This window comes from Chironomus tepperi, unplaced genomic scaffold (genome assembly GCF_022539635.2).
Source record: "Chironomus tepperi strain 1889 unplaced genomic scaffold, CSIRO-AGI_Ctep_v1 contig_298, whole genome shotgun sequence".
Lineage (NCBI taxonomy): Eukaryota > Metazoa > Arthropoda > Insecta > Diptera > Chironomidae > Chironomus > Chironomus tepperi.
The window spans coordinates 1,334,591-1,351,359 of record NW_027226420.1 but is presented as its reverse complement, the minus strand read 5'-3'; the positions used below and the strand labels follow the sequence as shown (position 1 = coordinate 1,351,359).

Genomic DNA, 16,769 nt, shown 5'->3' with positions numbered 1-16,769 from the left:
AAATTACAAAATGAGCAATAAAAAAGTCTTTTTTGAACTTAATAGACGCTGTTAAATAGAATTGAAGCAAGTCGCAGACTTTGGATTAATTTTAATGATCAAATGCCATTAAAGCTAATAAAATGATCAATACAATTTAATATTGTGCAAGTTAATGAATAAAATAAGGAAGAATCTGCAAGGTTCTTCACCCTGACGTAAACTTCTTGTTTTCCATGAGTCACTGGGAATTTATCTGTCTTTAAATACAGCACAGTTAAGACAATATCATAAAAATTATGAAATAATTGTAACAATCATCAACAAAGCTTCTGGAAATTTTTCACGGGGATTTTAATTCAATCCAATGAATATTTTCTGTCATCATTGTGCATTTGGTATTTTGACGAGTCATCGTTATTGTTAGGAAATGAATTATGCATTTGGAGGTGTCTGTTGAGCTTCCGGCTAGTATTGTGAAATTATGGAAAATTAGTGAGAATTATGAGTTGAAATTAAACGTTTTTGTGACTTAAATGAAATGGGTTTTAAATGACAAATTAGTAATAATTTGGAAAGATTGCAGATGAATGATGTCTTTGGATAGTCTTGAAGCAACGGAATCATGATATTCTATTATCAGAATCTATTGCTTTTGCTAGTAATTAATAATATCAAGTTCAGTTTACTCTTAAAAGTGAAATTTCAATAATTTCCGATGACAATTTTATATTTTGCGATTCTTATGAGATTTGAGCTTTATATTCAGCATCCATAGCATGAATGGACATCGAATTATTTCAAACCAGAGTATAATTGTAATTTAGAACTCCGTACGGATTGAAAATAATAATTTTAACATGTTTATTCTTCAAAATTTAAGTAAACACTGAACTTTTGTATAAAAAGGGGCCTTAAACTACATAAATATTTTTCAAATCTCAAATGTACGCTACAACATGAATTTGAACTTAGCTAAACTTCAAGAAATCATCGAACTTCAGCTAAATTCATCCAACTCATCCTCAACTTAATCAAATTTCCCCAAATCCCTAAATTTTAGTTCCTTAAACTTTCATACCTTATTAAAATCCAACAATTTAAATCTTTATTGGTTTATTACCTTGTTAATGACATTCCACAATTTTACTCCTCACTGCGACGAAGTTCGTTGCTTCCGTTGCAATATATTTTTGGACAATCACAACAATCCCTGAATTATCTGTGGAATGCACACAACATTACGACAGATAAATTACAATAAAATATTAATAGCTCATTACAATACTTAATTGCGCTTGTAACTCAAAACCCACACACAATGAACACGACATTTTATGGACAATATGTATGATCAACGTACATTAAGTTTTGTAATTGAAAATAAGTCCCTTTTACTTCTTGTAATATTAACATCACATCAATGAAAATATATGGTGAATGGAATGGCTGGATATAAATTTATCACCATCGATCCATTTGTATTAATTTCGAATATAAATTCCAGAATTGTGAACTTTTTGTTGTGCATGTTCAAATAAAGAATCATCACATAAATATGTATTCAGAATGTAAGAGTTATATGGCAATAGCATATAAAAGTAACGGATTTTAAGAATTTATTAGTGTTGCTGGGGTTCTGAAAAAAGTTTGTGGATGAGCAGGAACGCAAATAATTTCTTATCAAAAATCACGATCGAGGAAATGATTTAAAATTCATATGATGGTCACATACACGCCATGATACCGTTGGATATTATATTTATAAATTTGTAGATTAAGTAATGTGTTCGCCGCCGAAAAAAACCTGTTCAAGGACTAACCTGAAGGGTAATTTTGCGATTGGATTCTTACAACATAATTTTCATACAGCCTTATGGGGGGCGCAGAACAAGATTTTTTTGCAACAATCTCTTTTTTTGTTGTCACTGGCCATGTTTGCATCCATATTATTCCCAAAACATAATAAAATATGCACATGTAATGAACTCTCATCTTCAGGGCTAATATTATTTATGCATACGAGAAGCATTCCACATGATTTATTTGCACCAACCTGTATTTTTCGTCTCATTTTACTTGTTCTTTCTGTGGAACAGACAAAATTACTCTCGCTTATCATTGGAAGTCGTTTGAGAATGATGTCTATCGAGGGTTTGGGATTTTAACGGATTTTTGGAATTTGAATTTTTAACGGTTTTTTTGAATTTAAAATTTGATTTTTCAATCTTTAACGTATTTTTCAAAATTGAATTTTCAATGATTTTCAAAATCTGTAATTTCAAAATTCAATGTAACGAACTTTTCAAATTTGAATTTTTAACGATTTTTTCATATTTGAATTTTCAAAATTTTGGGTGTTTTGTTGGACATTATTTATGAACAAACCCATTTCTCATCTTCGATTTTCACAAGAAACAAAGAATTGTACATGATAAAAAAAAGTGTTAAGCATTGCATTCGATATGCTATTAATGACTCAATCTTTTACATCAAATGTATGTGTATATCCTTTACATATGTATATGCACACATAAATATTATGGTAGTTAACAATCATAAGACAGAAAAAGCTGGTCATTTTGATGCACTACCTTATCTTAATGATTCACGGTTCATAAAAAAAATGCCATAAAATTATTGTTATGTTCGCATTTATGGCTACTTACTTTTGTACAATGAGATGTATAAGCATAAAAGAAGAGAAATAGAATGAAAAGAAAAGTAAAGAAAGGTGAATGGAAGTAAAGAAAGGTGAATGGAAGTAAAGAAGAAGCAGCTGTGGCTTTAAATTGATATTATTGTAGTGAAGGTGTTGAGAAATGGAATTGATTCATAAATTTAAGGCACAAACAGACTTGATTCATAATAAATATGCAAAATTGTACTCAGTAGGCTGACTTGGAACTTACAAAGTGCAGACCTGCTCTCAATATTGATGCAGACTGATGATTACGGCTGTAATATTGATATAGACTGCAGCTATAGCAATGATTACGGCAGTAAAATTGAGCATTAAGCAACATTAGTCCCGACACTTTAATAAAATGAAATCGAATAAGCCTCGGGTTAATGGTAACAGCAAATAATATCCGGTGAGTGAAGAGGCACAAGATGACAATGTAGTAAAGTTATTGTTCCTTTTATTACTTTTGGTCACTAACCCTTAAGGATGATTGGACTGTTATATTTGAGTCAGAGGCATCTTGGAGTTCTTGAGCATTGTCTTGACTCAATTGAAGATCGATTGTGGTCCATGGCTTGCTATAGATTTCGCTGACTACTGATTGCTAACTCCTAGTTCCTATAGACGAAGCTTGTGCACTAAATCTATGATTGATCTGAAGACTGAACTTAAACTGCATTTTTAAGCATCGACATCCAATAACAGCAATTCCTACAGATTCATCTACATCTAAACCCACAAAAATCCATCCACAAAATACTTCCAACATTCCAAAACTCAAATATCACTCAAAAAATGTCTAGGAAATACACCTAATCCCCTTAACTACCTAACAAGCTTTCCCATTCAGCATTACAACGTGTCAACAAACACAAAGCATAGTAGATATAGCGTTGTAACAGCGGGTGGCAATGCGCACAGAATTTTATTGCTCAATAGATGCGAGTGCATGCATGTATGTCGTGTGAGTTCCACTAATCGATATGATACAAATGTGAGAGGTTTTTAGGTATGCTTCAGTTTATGGCATCTGATGCTGCATCGTTGAGAGAATTTGAGTGAAAGTTCATCAATGCTTATTGACTGGCTTATCGTCTAATTTTTACCAGTAATTCCTCCCTGAATGACAAATGACTTTAAAGAAGGCCTAAATTGGACTTGCCATAAAAGGCAGTTCAATTTCATGGATGACGCGTCAGATATAATTTATCAGAATCACGCATTCGAATTTGTTCCTGTACAGTTTCAGAGTGCGCTTCCGTTATATTGATTCACTGACAAATGGCTTGATAATAGCGATCGAATAAGAAAGATTGCCGACAATTTATCATCGTTATGTGGCAAGAAAAAGATCTTGAATCACAATTTTTTGTTTCGTACTTCTTGGTTTACACGTTGTACGTAAAGATGGATGGTATCGATTGGTTTAGTAAGGATCGATTAAAACGCACTTTTTGAAGACATGATTAAAGAAGAAAATAACAATTGTAAAGTATTTGAATAATAACGGTCGAAAATTATTTGAATTTTGGACAAACGGACAAAATTAATGCTGAATAATATAAAATTCAGAAAGATGCACCAAAAAATTATCAAGCACGATCGCTAACATCCAGCGATTTTCTTACCTTTTGTCACAATTCACCAAAAAAAAAAAATTATTTTTCAATTATTTTTTTCTGACTGAACATACGAAGATGTTATTAACCTTTAAGTAGATATTGCATGCAATTGCCTGTGTTTTTTGTGCCTGTTTTGTTTGTTATTCTTCATCGCAAATGGATACTCTTCTGTTCCGAAGACCTTTATATACATCTTTTTTTTGTGTGTTTTTTCCACAGTCTTACGAAAATCCATTAATCAAGTCAATGCTGTGTGTACATACATTGACAAACTTTTGTCAGACCTATCACGTTCAAATTAATCGAACAAATGCGAAAATTTGCGCAATGCTTTGTCAAAATACTTTGTGCCTTTTTTTTTGTTGCTGCTACCGTAAACTGAAAATTAAATTTCCATCGATTACTTTTTTATCGCGTACATAGCAACATTGGATACGACAATTTAGAGCAAATGGACTTTTTGTGGTGTGATGTTATCGACGACATAAAAACTTTTTTTTCAATACATATAATTAAATTTTGATGTAAGTCATAAACAGAAGCATGACTTTTTATAAGATTTTAATAGTCCATTGCTTTATGGTCATAGCTGTTATATATTCATCATATCAGTGTTTCATTAAAATTTATATTCGAGTCATTTTAGCATGTTTTTGATAAGTAGTGAATGCATTTGGTTGAGTCTGTACTGTAAGTTGATTATTGGAGCTGATTTTACTGAATTCTATAGACTTACCTGAGTTTTTGGGTACAATGGCATGGTTTGACTTGTTTACTATCCTTCCGACGATCGTTAAAGCTGTTTCTATCTCCAGCTTAGCACTTTTTTTAGCGCTTTAACAGATAATTGAAAATTTTCAAGTTTCTTCTTGTTTTTAAGGCCTCTACTTGTGCTTAAATCCTTATTAGTATTCAAAAATACTTCTCAATGACTTTATGCTCTAACTAAACCTTCTTAGATGCTTACTGTTTTAATATTCGACTTAAATGAATTTCTCTGACAAAATTTCACAAAATTTTGAGACTAAAATTTCTCAAGTTCAAAATTTGAACTTCAATATTTCGTTATAATTTAAATTCCGAATTTCCGTTAGTATTTAATTGCTTAATTGACAAAACTTTTTGATTAACACTCTTTGGTCAATACTCTTAGACATCCCAGTCACAAGTATTTATTCCTCATAAGACCTTCCAACTTGTCTTCACACCAAAGAATTCATAAAATCACATTCAAGTCTCTTAGACTTAAGATAAGCATCTAAAGAATTTAAATTACTTGCTCAAGATTTCCCATAAAAATTCTCATATTAAGCGTCTTCATAACACCATCAATTCACTTAAAGTATCAATATCGAGTCTGTTCTATAAGTCCCCATCATTATCACGATCATCAACACAACAATAGTCTTCAATAATAAAAATACACTCCATTCAATTTTCATTGAATGCTTCTTCAACTTGCTCATTACACCATGAATAAGGCATATCAATAATGAGAATACACTGCGACGCAAAGTGAATTGACGGTTATTGTTATTCATAATAATAATTTACGGAATACAAAACGCACGGCCTTAACAAAACGGTTCTTTTCGCTTGCTTGTTGTTGCGTATTGTTTGTTAAAAAAAGACTACATTTGAATCATGATTGGATGCTGTAAACGAGAGAATGTCCGGAGATTCTTATTCGTCCCCCATTAAAGTACACAGTTCTGAAGTTCATTGCATCATTACATAAACTTCCCAAAAAAATGTTTATTATAAATTTAAAGTAAAAGTAATTTCCACTAAATCATGCATCCACAATCTGACATAAATGGTAGGCAGCTCATCTTTATTGAAAGTAATTCATATTCTACCATGTTTCATGCTCATGACAATGATGAAATTGATTTTTCATTATAACATGCCATCAGATGATTAAATTAAAAATGCATAAAATTCATATGTGCTTTAGTGCTGTTTATAGTGCAATTTTGTGATCATGATAATATTGATGCATTGGACCCTTGCAGGGATGGGAGTGTAGGATGGGATGTTGATGGGAATGGAATTTGATTCTGGAAATTTTAGGTTAGATTGGAAATTTGCTAGATTTTTAGATGATTTTTCGTTTATTGAAGCTTTGTTACTGCTGGATTATGGACATGAGACTTCTGGATGTTACTGGATCTCATTTTATTGTGCGTATTGATCTGAATGTTCCTAACTCTCATGAATTGTGTAAAATGAGTCTGGATATTCCTGGATTATGAATATAACAGTTCTGGATGTTACTGGATCTCGTTGTTTTGATTTAATTGGATTTGGATGTTCTCTGATTCTCATGAATTGAGTAAATTGAGTCTAAAAATTACTGAATTATGAATATAATGATCCTGGATGATCCCTTAGTCTCAAACTTAAGATCTTCGAGTCAGTATTGTAATTTTAAGGCAGACCATAGCAATCAATCACCTTGACCTAACCAAGTCATCGAAATTTCGAAGGATTTTAGTGACTTTTCTGCAAATTTATTGATATATTCCAACCCTGACCAGCCATTCACTCCATACCTCCATACATCATACCAAAAAAATACAGAATTAAATGAGAAAATAAATTCATTCTTAATGGATAAGAGCCAAATGTTCGTAAAAAGAAGCTAAGAAAACCGTAAGCATGTAATAACGATAATTTGAAAAATTTGATGAATTTATGTCCATCATTCTTAAAGATCTGAAACTTTTTCGTCCACTCTAATTGGACTCATTTTTTAAAAATAATCATTAAGTAAATAACAATAATTTACCAATTTGTTGATCCAGTTTGAGTAAAGTGGCTTATCGCTTTCAGCTACTGCGTATAATTTTGCATCTCCTGAATCTTGTTCACAGTAATTATATCATCACAATCAATTTCCTTTCAATCTCGACAAGAACTTTCGTTAAAATATTCAATTCAATTGCAGCTGCCACACGAATTATGTACCGCCCAGGTCTGTTGACTTGTTGATGCATAACAATTCACCCAAAAACAGAATTAAGTCACTAGCTTAAGGCGTTATTTCATTCACTTTTAAATTGGGCAAGCATAGCACCAACCGAGCTAGAATCAATATAAAGTCAGAAGTCAATAAGTCATGATCTCCGTTCAGCTCCATTTCCAAGCCACTTCCAACACTCAATCGATCTGTATGCCAATAAGATTTGCACGTGACTGCAATTCATCAATCGGCGGCGGTATGAAATTGCAGTTTTAGAAACTGATCAATTAAATGGCGCATTAGGCACTTTTTTTATGCCTCATAACTCACGATTCTTTTATGTTTCTTAAGTGCGCTGCCGTTGAGCAGCTGAAGACTTTTTTCTCTCCCTCTCTTTGGGTTTGCGCAACGTTATCCATATTTGCATAATACCTATTTGTGTCATAAAAATGTAATACTAAAAGAAAAAATCTGCTTCATAAGGAATTGATTGGCAATCTGATTTGTTTGTTGACTCAAATCAATTTATGGATTCTATTGAAAGTAAATTGTGCCTTTTGACAAATCCTTCATGACATGAGAGTGTGTTTTATGATAGCGGTGAAGTCTTTTGATTTTTTGTGGCGTGGCAAGTTGGAAAAATGCTTAAAGCTCAATTATTTGAAGCGTGAACCCCCAATATTGAGGTTGTGGACCCCCTGGAAGTTGGTCTGGAAGTTGGTTTTAGCATGTCAGGGGCAACTCTAGCTGCTATTGAAACTATCATAGCGGTGGTATACCCTAGCTATTAACTCTAGTATGGCAGGGACATACCCAATTTGCTATTGATTCTAGCATAGCAGTAGTATACCCCTGCCTATTGACTCTTATCATGTCAAGGGTATACCTTAGTTAATGACTCTTAGCATTTCAAAGGTATACCCTAGCTATTGACTCTTAACATGGCAGGAACTCTTAGCATGGCAGGGTGTACCCCTAGCTATTGAGTCTTAGCATAGTAGGGATATACCCTTCCCTATTGACTTTAGCATGGCAGGGGTATACACTAGTTAATGATTCTTAGCATGGCAGGTGTATACCCAAGCTATTGACTAGGGTATGAAGTCATGCAAGAAGCATGACAAGGGTATACTAACTGTCACCTCTAGTATAGTAAGGCTATACCCATACGAATCTATCTCCCAACCAGCTTGCAACCAGCAATAAGTTCTCCCAATAACCAAAACAAAAAGATGACAAATTCGAATCAAATCACATCTAAAAATTCTTCAAATGGCCTCATAGCATTGTGTAAACGCTCGAAACTAGATTAATGTGTAGTGTCCATTTTTGGGAAGATAAAAAAATTGTTGTCTGGACATTATTTTCATCTGTTGTTCAAAATTCACAAATATTTGTGTTTTGTCGCGTTGGACGTAAGGCATGCAAATATGGAAATAATGAGACATATACAGTTAATTCAGGTATTGCACAATAGCAGATTAATAGGTTCAATTTATACGGAAATTGAAAAAAAGAAACAAAAAAAAAATTCTACCTTGATTCCTTTTCCGATCAACATCGATAGATTATCGCGCTGTTACTGTAAAGGGGCAGAGGGTGTGGACTGATCAATGCTGGAATTCAGAGCTGATTTTTTTGTAATTAATTTTTCTACATTCTAATTTATAAATTATCAAGCAGTTGTTTCCGACCATGATTTTGCTTTTTGAGACAGTATAAACCACATCGGACTTGTGACTACATATGCAATAATTCAAATACAGATAAAGGAATTTAATTGAATAAATTATAAAATTTTTTCTGGTTGTTTGCCAACCTGACTTATTATAATCACTAAGTCGATAATATGAAGTAACATCCAAAAAACTAGTTTTTTATTTAGACGATTAGCATTGTGGTCAGAGCAGAAAAAATATATAGCACTGATGTTGACTGAAAATATTTTTATATTTATAAATATATATATTCACTTTTTAGTGGCCTTTCTGGTTGATATAAAAATACGAAAACAACAAATTTTAGGAGGTTCTATTTATTGACAAAAATGATTTTTGATGAGACAATATCAGGTTTTTTTGAAGAGAACTAGCTGGATATGGAAATGTGGCAGATTATATTAAATAATTTTTCTGAAGAATATATCGTTAGTAATGAAGTCTAAGAGTATGAGGTTCAAGAGCGCATTTGTAGCCTAAACTGACATTCGGACTAATGGATAGTCGGACAGTCAGACTGATGTATAGTCGGACTATCGGACAGTCAGACTGATGTATAGTCGGACTATCGGACAATCAGACTGATGGATAGTCGGACTGTCGGACAGTCAAACTGATGGATAGTCAGATTGTCGGACAGTCAGACCGATGTATGTCGGACTATCGGACAGTCAGACTGATGGATAGTCGGACTGTCGGACAGTCAGACTGATGGATAGTCGGACTGTCGGATTTTCGGACAGTCAGACTGATGGATAATCGGACTGTCGGACAGTCAGACTTATGTATAGTCAGACTATCGGACAGTCAAACTGATGGATACTCGGACTATCGGACAGTCAAACTGATGAATAGTCGGACTATCGGACAGTCAGACTGATGTACATTCGAATTGTCGGACAGTCAGACTGATGGAAAGTCGGACTGTCGGACAGTCACACTGATGGATAGTCGGACTATCGGACAGTCAAACTGATGAAGTATCGGACAGTCAAATTGATGTATAGTCGGACAGTCGGACTATCGGACAGTCAAACTGATGAAGTATCGGACAGTCAAATTGATGTATAGTCGGACAGTCGGACAGTCAGACTGATGGATAGTCGAACTGTCGGACAGTCAGATTGATGGATAGTCGGACTGTTGTACAGTCACACTGATGGATAGTCGGACTGTCGGACAGTCAGACTGATGGATAGTCGAACTGTCGGACAGTCAGAATGATGAATAGTCGGACTGTCGGATAGTCATACTAATGGATAGTCGGACTGTCGGAAAGTCATACTGATGAATAGACGGACTGTCGGACAGTCATACTGATGGATAGTCGGACTGTCGGACAGTCAGACTGATGAATATTTGGACTGTCGGACAGATTGACTGATGAACGGATGAACTTATTACCGTATAAGTAATCGGGTTTATTGAGTAACAACCTCACAAACTCTCGGGCAGATCCCATTGACAGGCAGACAATCGGATAACTCACCAGCCAGACACATAAGAAACTTCAAATAAATTCTGGAAAATTCTTTAAAAATATGAAGAAAACTGGTTGTCAACTAACATCCCGAATCTTATTTAGAATAATAATGGGACAACTTTTTTGTTATGTCCACAATGAAACAGTTTGAGATTCTGGTCACTAAAAGAAAGAGAATGATAAAACGTAAATTTATTGCCCTTTTCCAGAATTAAGAGGATTTTTGAGTTAAACGATGAGTCCCCGAAAAAAATATCAAATTTTTGGGTTTCTGGAAAATTAAGACTTTTTTGTTGTTTGTTGCTGTGAAACAGGATGTGCTTAGAAATTGATACCTCAGAACGAGGGTAGAAGTAAGACAAACAAAAGCCATAAAAAATGTTCACGAAACATCTAAACTTAGAAATGGCGTAAAAATCAGACTCGCACAGTGTCTGAATAAATTGGATTCTCGAAGCATAAAATTCACAGGTTCCATTCCATCATCTCAAAGACGGAAGCTTTGAAGTTAGAAATTTATTGAAAACAAATATTTTTTGAGGTTATGAAACTAATTTATGAATCAAAGACTTTGTTAATCAGCATTGCAAAAATGTGTAGCTTGCTAATTTAATTCTCACTGTTGATGGTCGCGTGATGGGACATTTGGACATGATGTCTATTTGTATGGTGGGTTTTCTGGATGTTTGTGTCCAAATTTGTCATGGAATTTGCTTTTCTGAGGCTGTAGACAGCTTTAGAATAGGGGTAGGCAACCTATGTGCCGCGGCATGACTGAAACAGCACTCTGCATACGGTTCATGACATCAGACAATGTGTCGCGACACACTGGTTGTCCACGACTGCTCTAACCTTCAAATTTTCTTAACATCACATCCAAATGATCCCCAAAAATAACAAAAATCCAGGATATCGCACAAAGCTCGCTGAATTTTCGTGTTTATAATTATCAATGCTTAATTATTTTTCAATACTGTAGCTGATTAGCACCGGCGAAGATGATACAAAAAATTGTCAAGATGCAATGAGCTGATGCTTCCTAATACTTTTCTGACTTAAAAAATATATTCATAAATTATCAAGTTTGTACAGCAGGGAAGCTTGCTAAAATTAGAAGCTCCTGCGGTATGGTCATGCAGGCATTTTGACACTGTGAAAAACTAATTGTTGCAGTGCGGAAGCATGTACACAATTCGTGCATTTCTTTGAGAATTTCAGCAGCTTTTTGGCAAATTAAAAAATTGGTTTTAGTTGCTGTTATTAGCATACGACTAATAGATGCTCTTAATCTTTCAGTCCTTGATATTGTTTTGATTGTTTTTCAAGATTGCGAATTGAAATTGGTTAAATCTTGTATAGATTGAAGGCTGGAATGTAGATTTTAATTGCATTGATTGCGGAAAAATTTGTCAAATATCTGCGACTTCCTAGATTTTGGTCTGTCGTGATGACTGAGATGTTAATTGGAGTTATTGATTAAGATTGGAATTTTTAGTGCATTTATGTGATGAAGTAATGAAGAGAAGGTTTCTAGGGATGTGATTTGAGCGACAAAGCTAAGAATTTGAGGAACTGCGATCCTGATCATTGATAGGAGTTATCCGTCTACTTAATTTCTGCTTAGTCCAAACTTAGATGATTCCCAGAACCGTATATCGTGTATGGTTTTGGTCGAGGCTTACCACCAAGGTGTGCCATTTGGATAAAACTGGCCTAAATGAGGAAATTTGAAGTTTTCCCCACAAAACCCTTAACAAATTGAAGGAATCCTCATCAAACTAGAGTTCCTGACCCATCCGCCCTCTATCCACCCTTCACCTCACCCCTAACCATCCTCAAATGACATAACATCAACAAAAAAAGCCCTGAGTCATTTACAAACCAACCTAACAACCATATCGTTCTTATAACAAATTTTATTTTGTGCTGATAGGACAAGAATCATCAATATTTCATTATTATAATGAGCTTATCTCATCTGTTGTTTCAACATTTATTGCCATCGTCTGTAGCTGTCCAAAAGACATGATTATTTTTTACTTCTTTTTCATTGAGATCTTTTTCTCACCATTTAAACTTTAACTGTTGTGTTTTTATTGATTGGCAATAAAAAATTCGTCAGAAAAAGTTTGTTTTCACTTTTAAGAAATAAAATGAAATATTTAGGGGGGTAACATGATTGAAAATTTTGGAATAAAGTTTACTTTGATTAGAAGGCTTTGAAATTAGTCATTTTGTAATAGATTTAGTTTTTAGTCAATTTCTTTGAAATGGTTTTGATTCTGGTCTTTTAAAGTTGATCAAATTCGGTTAATACAAGGTTCTACCTGGAAGTCAGTCGAATTTAATTTGGAATCTGAATGTACTTCTGCACATCTTTTGGATTGCTTAAAGAAATCTCATTCAAATCACAATTCTTCCAATCTCCCAAACCATCTTACCCCCCTTAGCACCTCCCCCTGCCTTCTGCAAAGTATACACAAAAATATATATTTATGGTAGCAATAACTGATGTATTTTTGATTAGATATTAGCATGGTTGAAAACGGAAAGTGTATAATACCTTCATAGATCATCTTTTTGACATTTTGAACTTTCAATTATAATTTAACTCCGATACCAATGCTTTAGCTGCAGAGGTGTAGTTGGAGATTTTTGAGGTTAGGTTTTGGGGTTTTTTTATGGTTTTTTTTGGGATTGTTTCTTTTAAATTCTAGCAAATTATAGAATATTATAGAGCTTCAAGATCAGAATATTGGATTTTGGGCAGTAAACGCCCTAAAACCAATTAATGTCCACCCTACTAGATATGCATCTGCTTCAAGCTCCACCTGGAAACACCTGCTTCCATAACAAATCCTCTAAATCCACTACCTTGCTCCTCACCTGTACAAACTTGTAATTTCCTTGTTTACACTATTTTCTATTTCAATGCTTTTAAGTATGCTGTTTTTATGATTATAGTCATTGTGAGAAGAAAAGTGAAAGATTCGCGAGAAAAATATTGACGGCTGTGAATTTTATAGGTTGTTGAAATTTCAAGCACACGACACAAATGGTAGAAATGACATGCCAATTTTTATTAAATGGTCACTTTCCTTTGTTATTCAAACAGTTTTGCTAAATTAAGCGATTAAATGAGATTTTGGACTATTTAGATAAAAAATCATTTCCCATAACTACATATTACGACATAATGACAATATGGTAAAAGCATGGATAAGTTTTGTTGTTGGATTGTTAAGCAATAATGTTTCAATTTGAATTTTTCGAAAATAATTTCGAATTATTCGAAATTGACTTCGAATGTTCGAACTTGGTTTCTAGTTTTCGAAATTAATTTTGAACTTTTCGAAAATAATTTCGAATTTTTCGAAAAAAGTTCCTAGTTTTCGAAGTTGACGTTGAAATTTCGAACTTAGTTTCTAGTTTTTCGAAATTAATTTCAAATTTTTCGTAATTGACATCGAATTTTCGAAAATGACTTCGAAGTTATTATTTCAAATATTTAAAAATTGACTTCAACTTTTTCGAAATTGACTTTGAAGTTTTCGAAATTGATTTCGAATTTTCGAACTTTTTTAGGAAAGAGTCGGATGTCTTCACAGTTGCGCAAAAAATGAATTTCAAGTGACAATATCTATCCACATAGTGGTTTAGAGACTAAATACCTCAATAACCATCATTTACGATTAATCCCCATAGAATTGTTGCTATAATCTGATAAATGGTCGCCTATAAATATGCAGTCTTAATGGGAAATAATTTTATTCGCATAACTTTGTGCTATTATAAAATATTTCTCTCCCCAGCTTATTTAAATCACGACATGTATGTGTATTAAAGAAAAAAAAATTACATGTGTATGATAACGTTATATATACTGACAATGTCGTAGCTAGTCGCTGTAGCTATTTTATAATATACAATCTTGTGAAATTGCCTTCAAACTCTCGATTTCATTTTTTTTTTTCTCTTCGTATATCTCTGATGGAAGTTCGATGGAGAAAAAAATAAAAACTATAACAACTTAAGTGACCCACTTAAGCATGTTCAATATTATTTTATATGCTTCTCTCTCAATATATACATGAATTGCCTTAACAAGCCAACCTGCAAAGTCAACTCGAGACAAAAACACAAAAAAATGTAATCAAAAAGTGAATTTTTTTGCTAATATAAAATTTGTATTTGTTGATACACAATGACCATCAATCGTGACAATTATTGGAGCTATTGAATAAATTCAGCAATTCAATAAATCACATTGAACGACATTATCGATTGATATCAAACCACAGGATTGTATAACATAGACAAATGGTAATATTTGTAGTTATAATGAGCTACATAGAGATAGAGAAGTAATGCATTGAGGCTGTAAAATGGTTTTTTGCAAGTCTGTATGGATATTAAGCTACTGAATCGATGAAAATTGATTTTTTTGGTGCCAATGCATTTTTAACGGTCATTTGAAATTCAAATTTTGTAATGCAAATATGGCAAAATATTTGAATCTGAAAAGACCGTTAAATTTTCAACTTTTCTTAATTTGCTCTAAAATTGAGTCTCTGACTCTACATTCATCTGACGACCCACTCACTACCTCAAACTATTTTTATTAGACTTTGTTATGCTATTGCAATTGCACTTTGCGCGCACGAGATAGAAATAACGATCATGTTTACATTTTATTGTGAAAATTGATTATGTATGTCTCACGTATACCAGAAAGTATTCATGTATGATGTAAAAAATGTCAATTTTGATGATTATGCAAAAAAATTCAACAAAATTAATCGACTTGAACTTAAATTCCTTCAAACAGTGCGAAAATGAAAGTGAAAATATTAATGGCATAGACAAAAGGGCGGTTGGGGTAATGAGTCATGTTCTGTTTGAAGGAAATGGACACCATAAACGTGTAAAAATTAATTTCTGTGTACATATGTTGATGGATAGACTTCCCGGTGTACAAAAGGTTATGTGAAATAAATGAAAAGAACAGTCAGACTGGCTGCATTTGTCTTCACAATTTTAAATGCTTTGACCCCTTGTCAAATAGTATCAATAATAACAATGGAAATAAGTTTAATGCCATGCGGTTACTTTACTATTTTTTGGAAGAATTATTGGTCATTAATAACAATGCATTGTAAAGATATACTAATTGCTATTCCTTCCTTCTTTTTATCCACAGGAACACATTCAAGAAGTACTTGACAAATGGACACAAATTGATGACGAAATTTGGGCAAAAATTATTGTCTTTGAGCGAAATCGTCGTGTAGCTAAAGCCTATGCACGAGTTCCTGTACTGACAGTTAACGGATCTGATGATGGATTTGATGGCATGAAGTAAGTATAAAATGTTAAATGAATAATTGAACTCGAGATAAACATCAGATTAATATCTGGGTGATATTTAGGAATAAGTATTTATATTTGTATAATATTGTAGGGGTTATGAAATTAAATTATAGTAAGAATCAGTTGCTCAAAAGTGAGCAACAAATTGATTAAGTTGCTCAAAAGTGAGCAACAAATTTGATTAGATTGTTCAAAAGTGAGCAGCAATTTTGATTAAATTGGTCAAAAATGAGTAAAAGTTTTGATTAAATTGCTCAAATCTGAGCTACAAATTTGACTAGATTGTTCAAAAATGAGCAAAAATTTTGATAGAATTTCTCAAAAGTGAGCAAATGAAAGAAATTATTTATAGTTTGAGCAAATTAGGTAATAAATTGACAAAATAGAGCAACAAGAGAAATTCAAACAAAAACTGAGCAATAGTAGACTTTAACTGAGCAAATGTGCAAAATTGTCAAAATTTAAGGTAAATCGAGCTTCAATAATGTAATTATGAGTAAGAACTAAGCAAAATTGAGCAACAACTAAGCAAATTTATATAGTAACTGAGTAATAATGAGCAATTACTGAGCAAATTTTACAAAATAAGCATCAACTGAGCATCAATCACTCTAAAAATGCCTAAAAATCTACTTAAATGTTGATTCTAACCTCAAAAAATCATCAAGCTTATAAACTACTACAATGTATTTAATACCACAGCTTTTCATGTCACAAGAACCCCTAAAAACCCCACACAATTGCACACTTCATGTACTCGTAATTTGAGTTTCAGGAATTTCATGTGATTGCATACTTAAATGCATTTTTTTTGTCTGCACCACAATACTACACATTATGCAATTATTAATTGTAATTGCACGAGATTAATCTGGTTTTTTTTCATACCTAACATGAAGCTATTGCAGTTTATTGCAATTTTGTAGCTGTGTGGTTTTTTGAGCGT

The 16,769-nt window shown here is 33.1% G+C and overlaps 1 protein-coding gene across 1 annotated transcript in view; it reads left to right on the top strand.

Annotated features, from left to right (window-relative positions):
- The window catches only part of LOC139092212 (uncharacterized), a 58,120-nt gene that overhangs the window by 20,701 nt on the left and 20,650 nt on the right, over positions 1-16,769 (top strand). Inside the window, exon 3 of the mRNA XM_070642539.1 lies at positions 15,654-15,811. Coding sequence (XP_070498640.1) covers positions 15,654-15,811 — 158 coding nt within the window. The remainder of the gene's footprint in view (positions 1-15,653; positions 15,812-16,769) is intronic.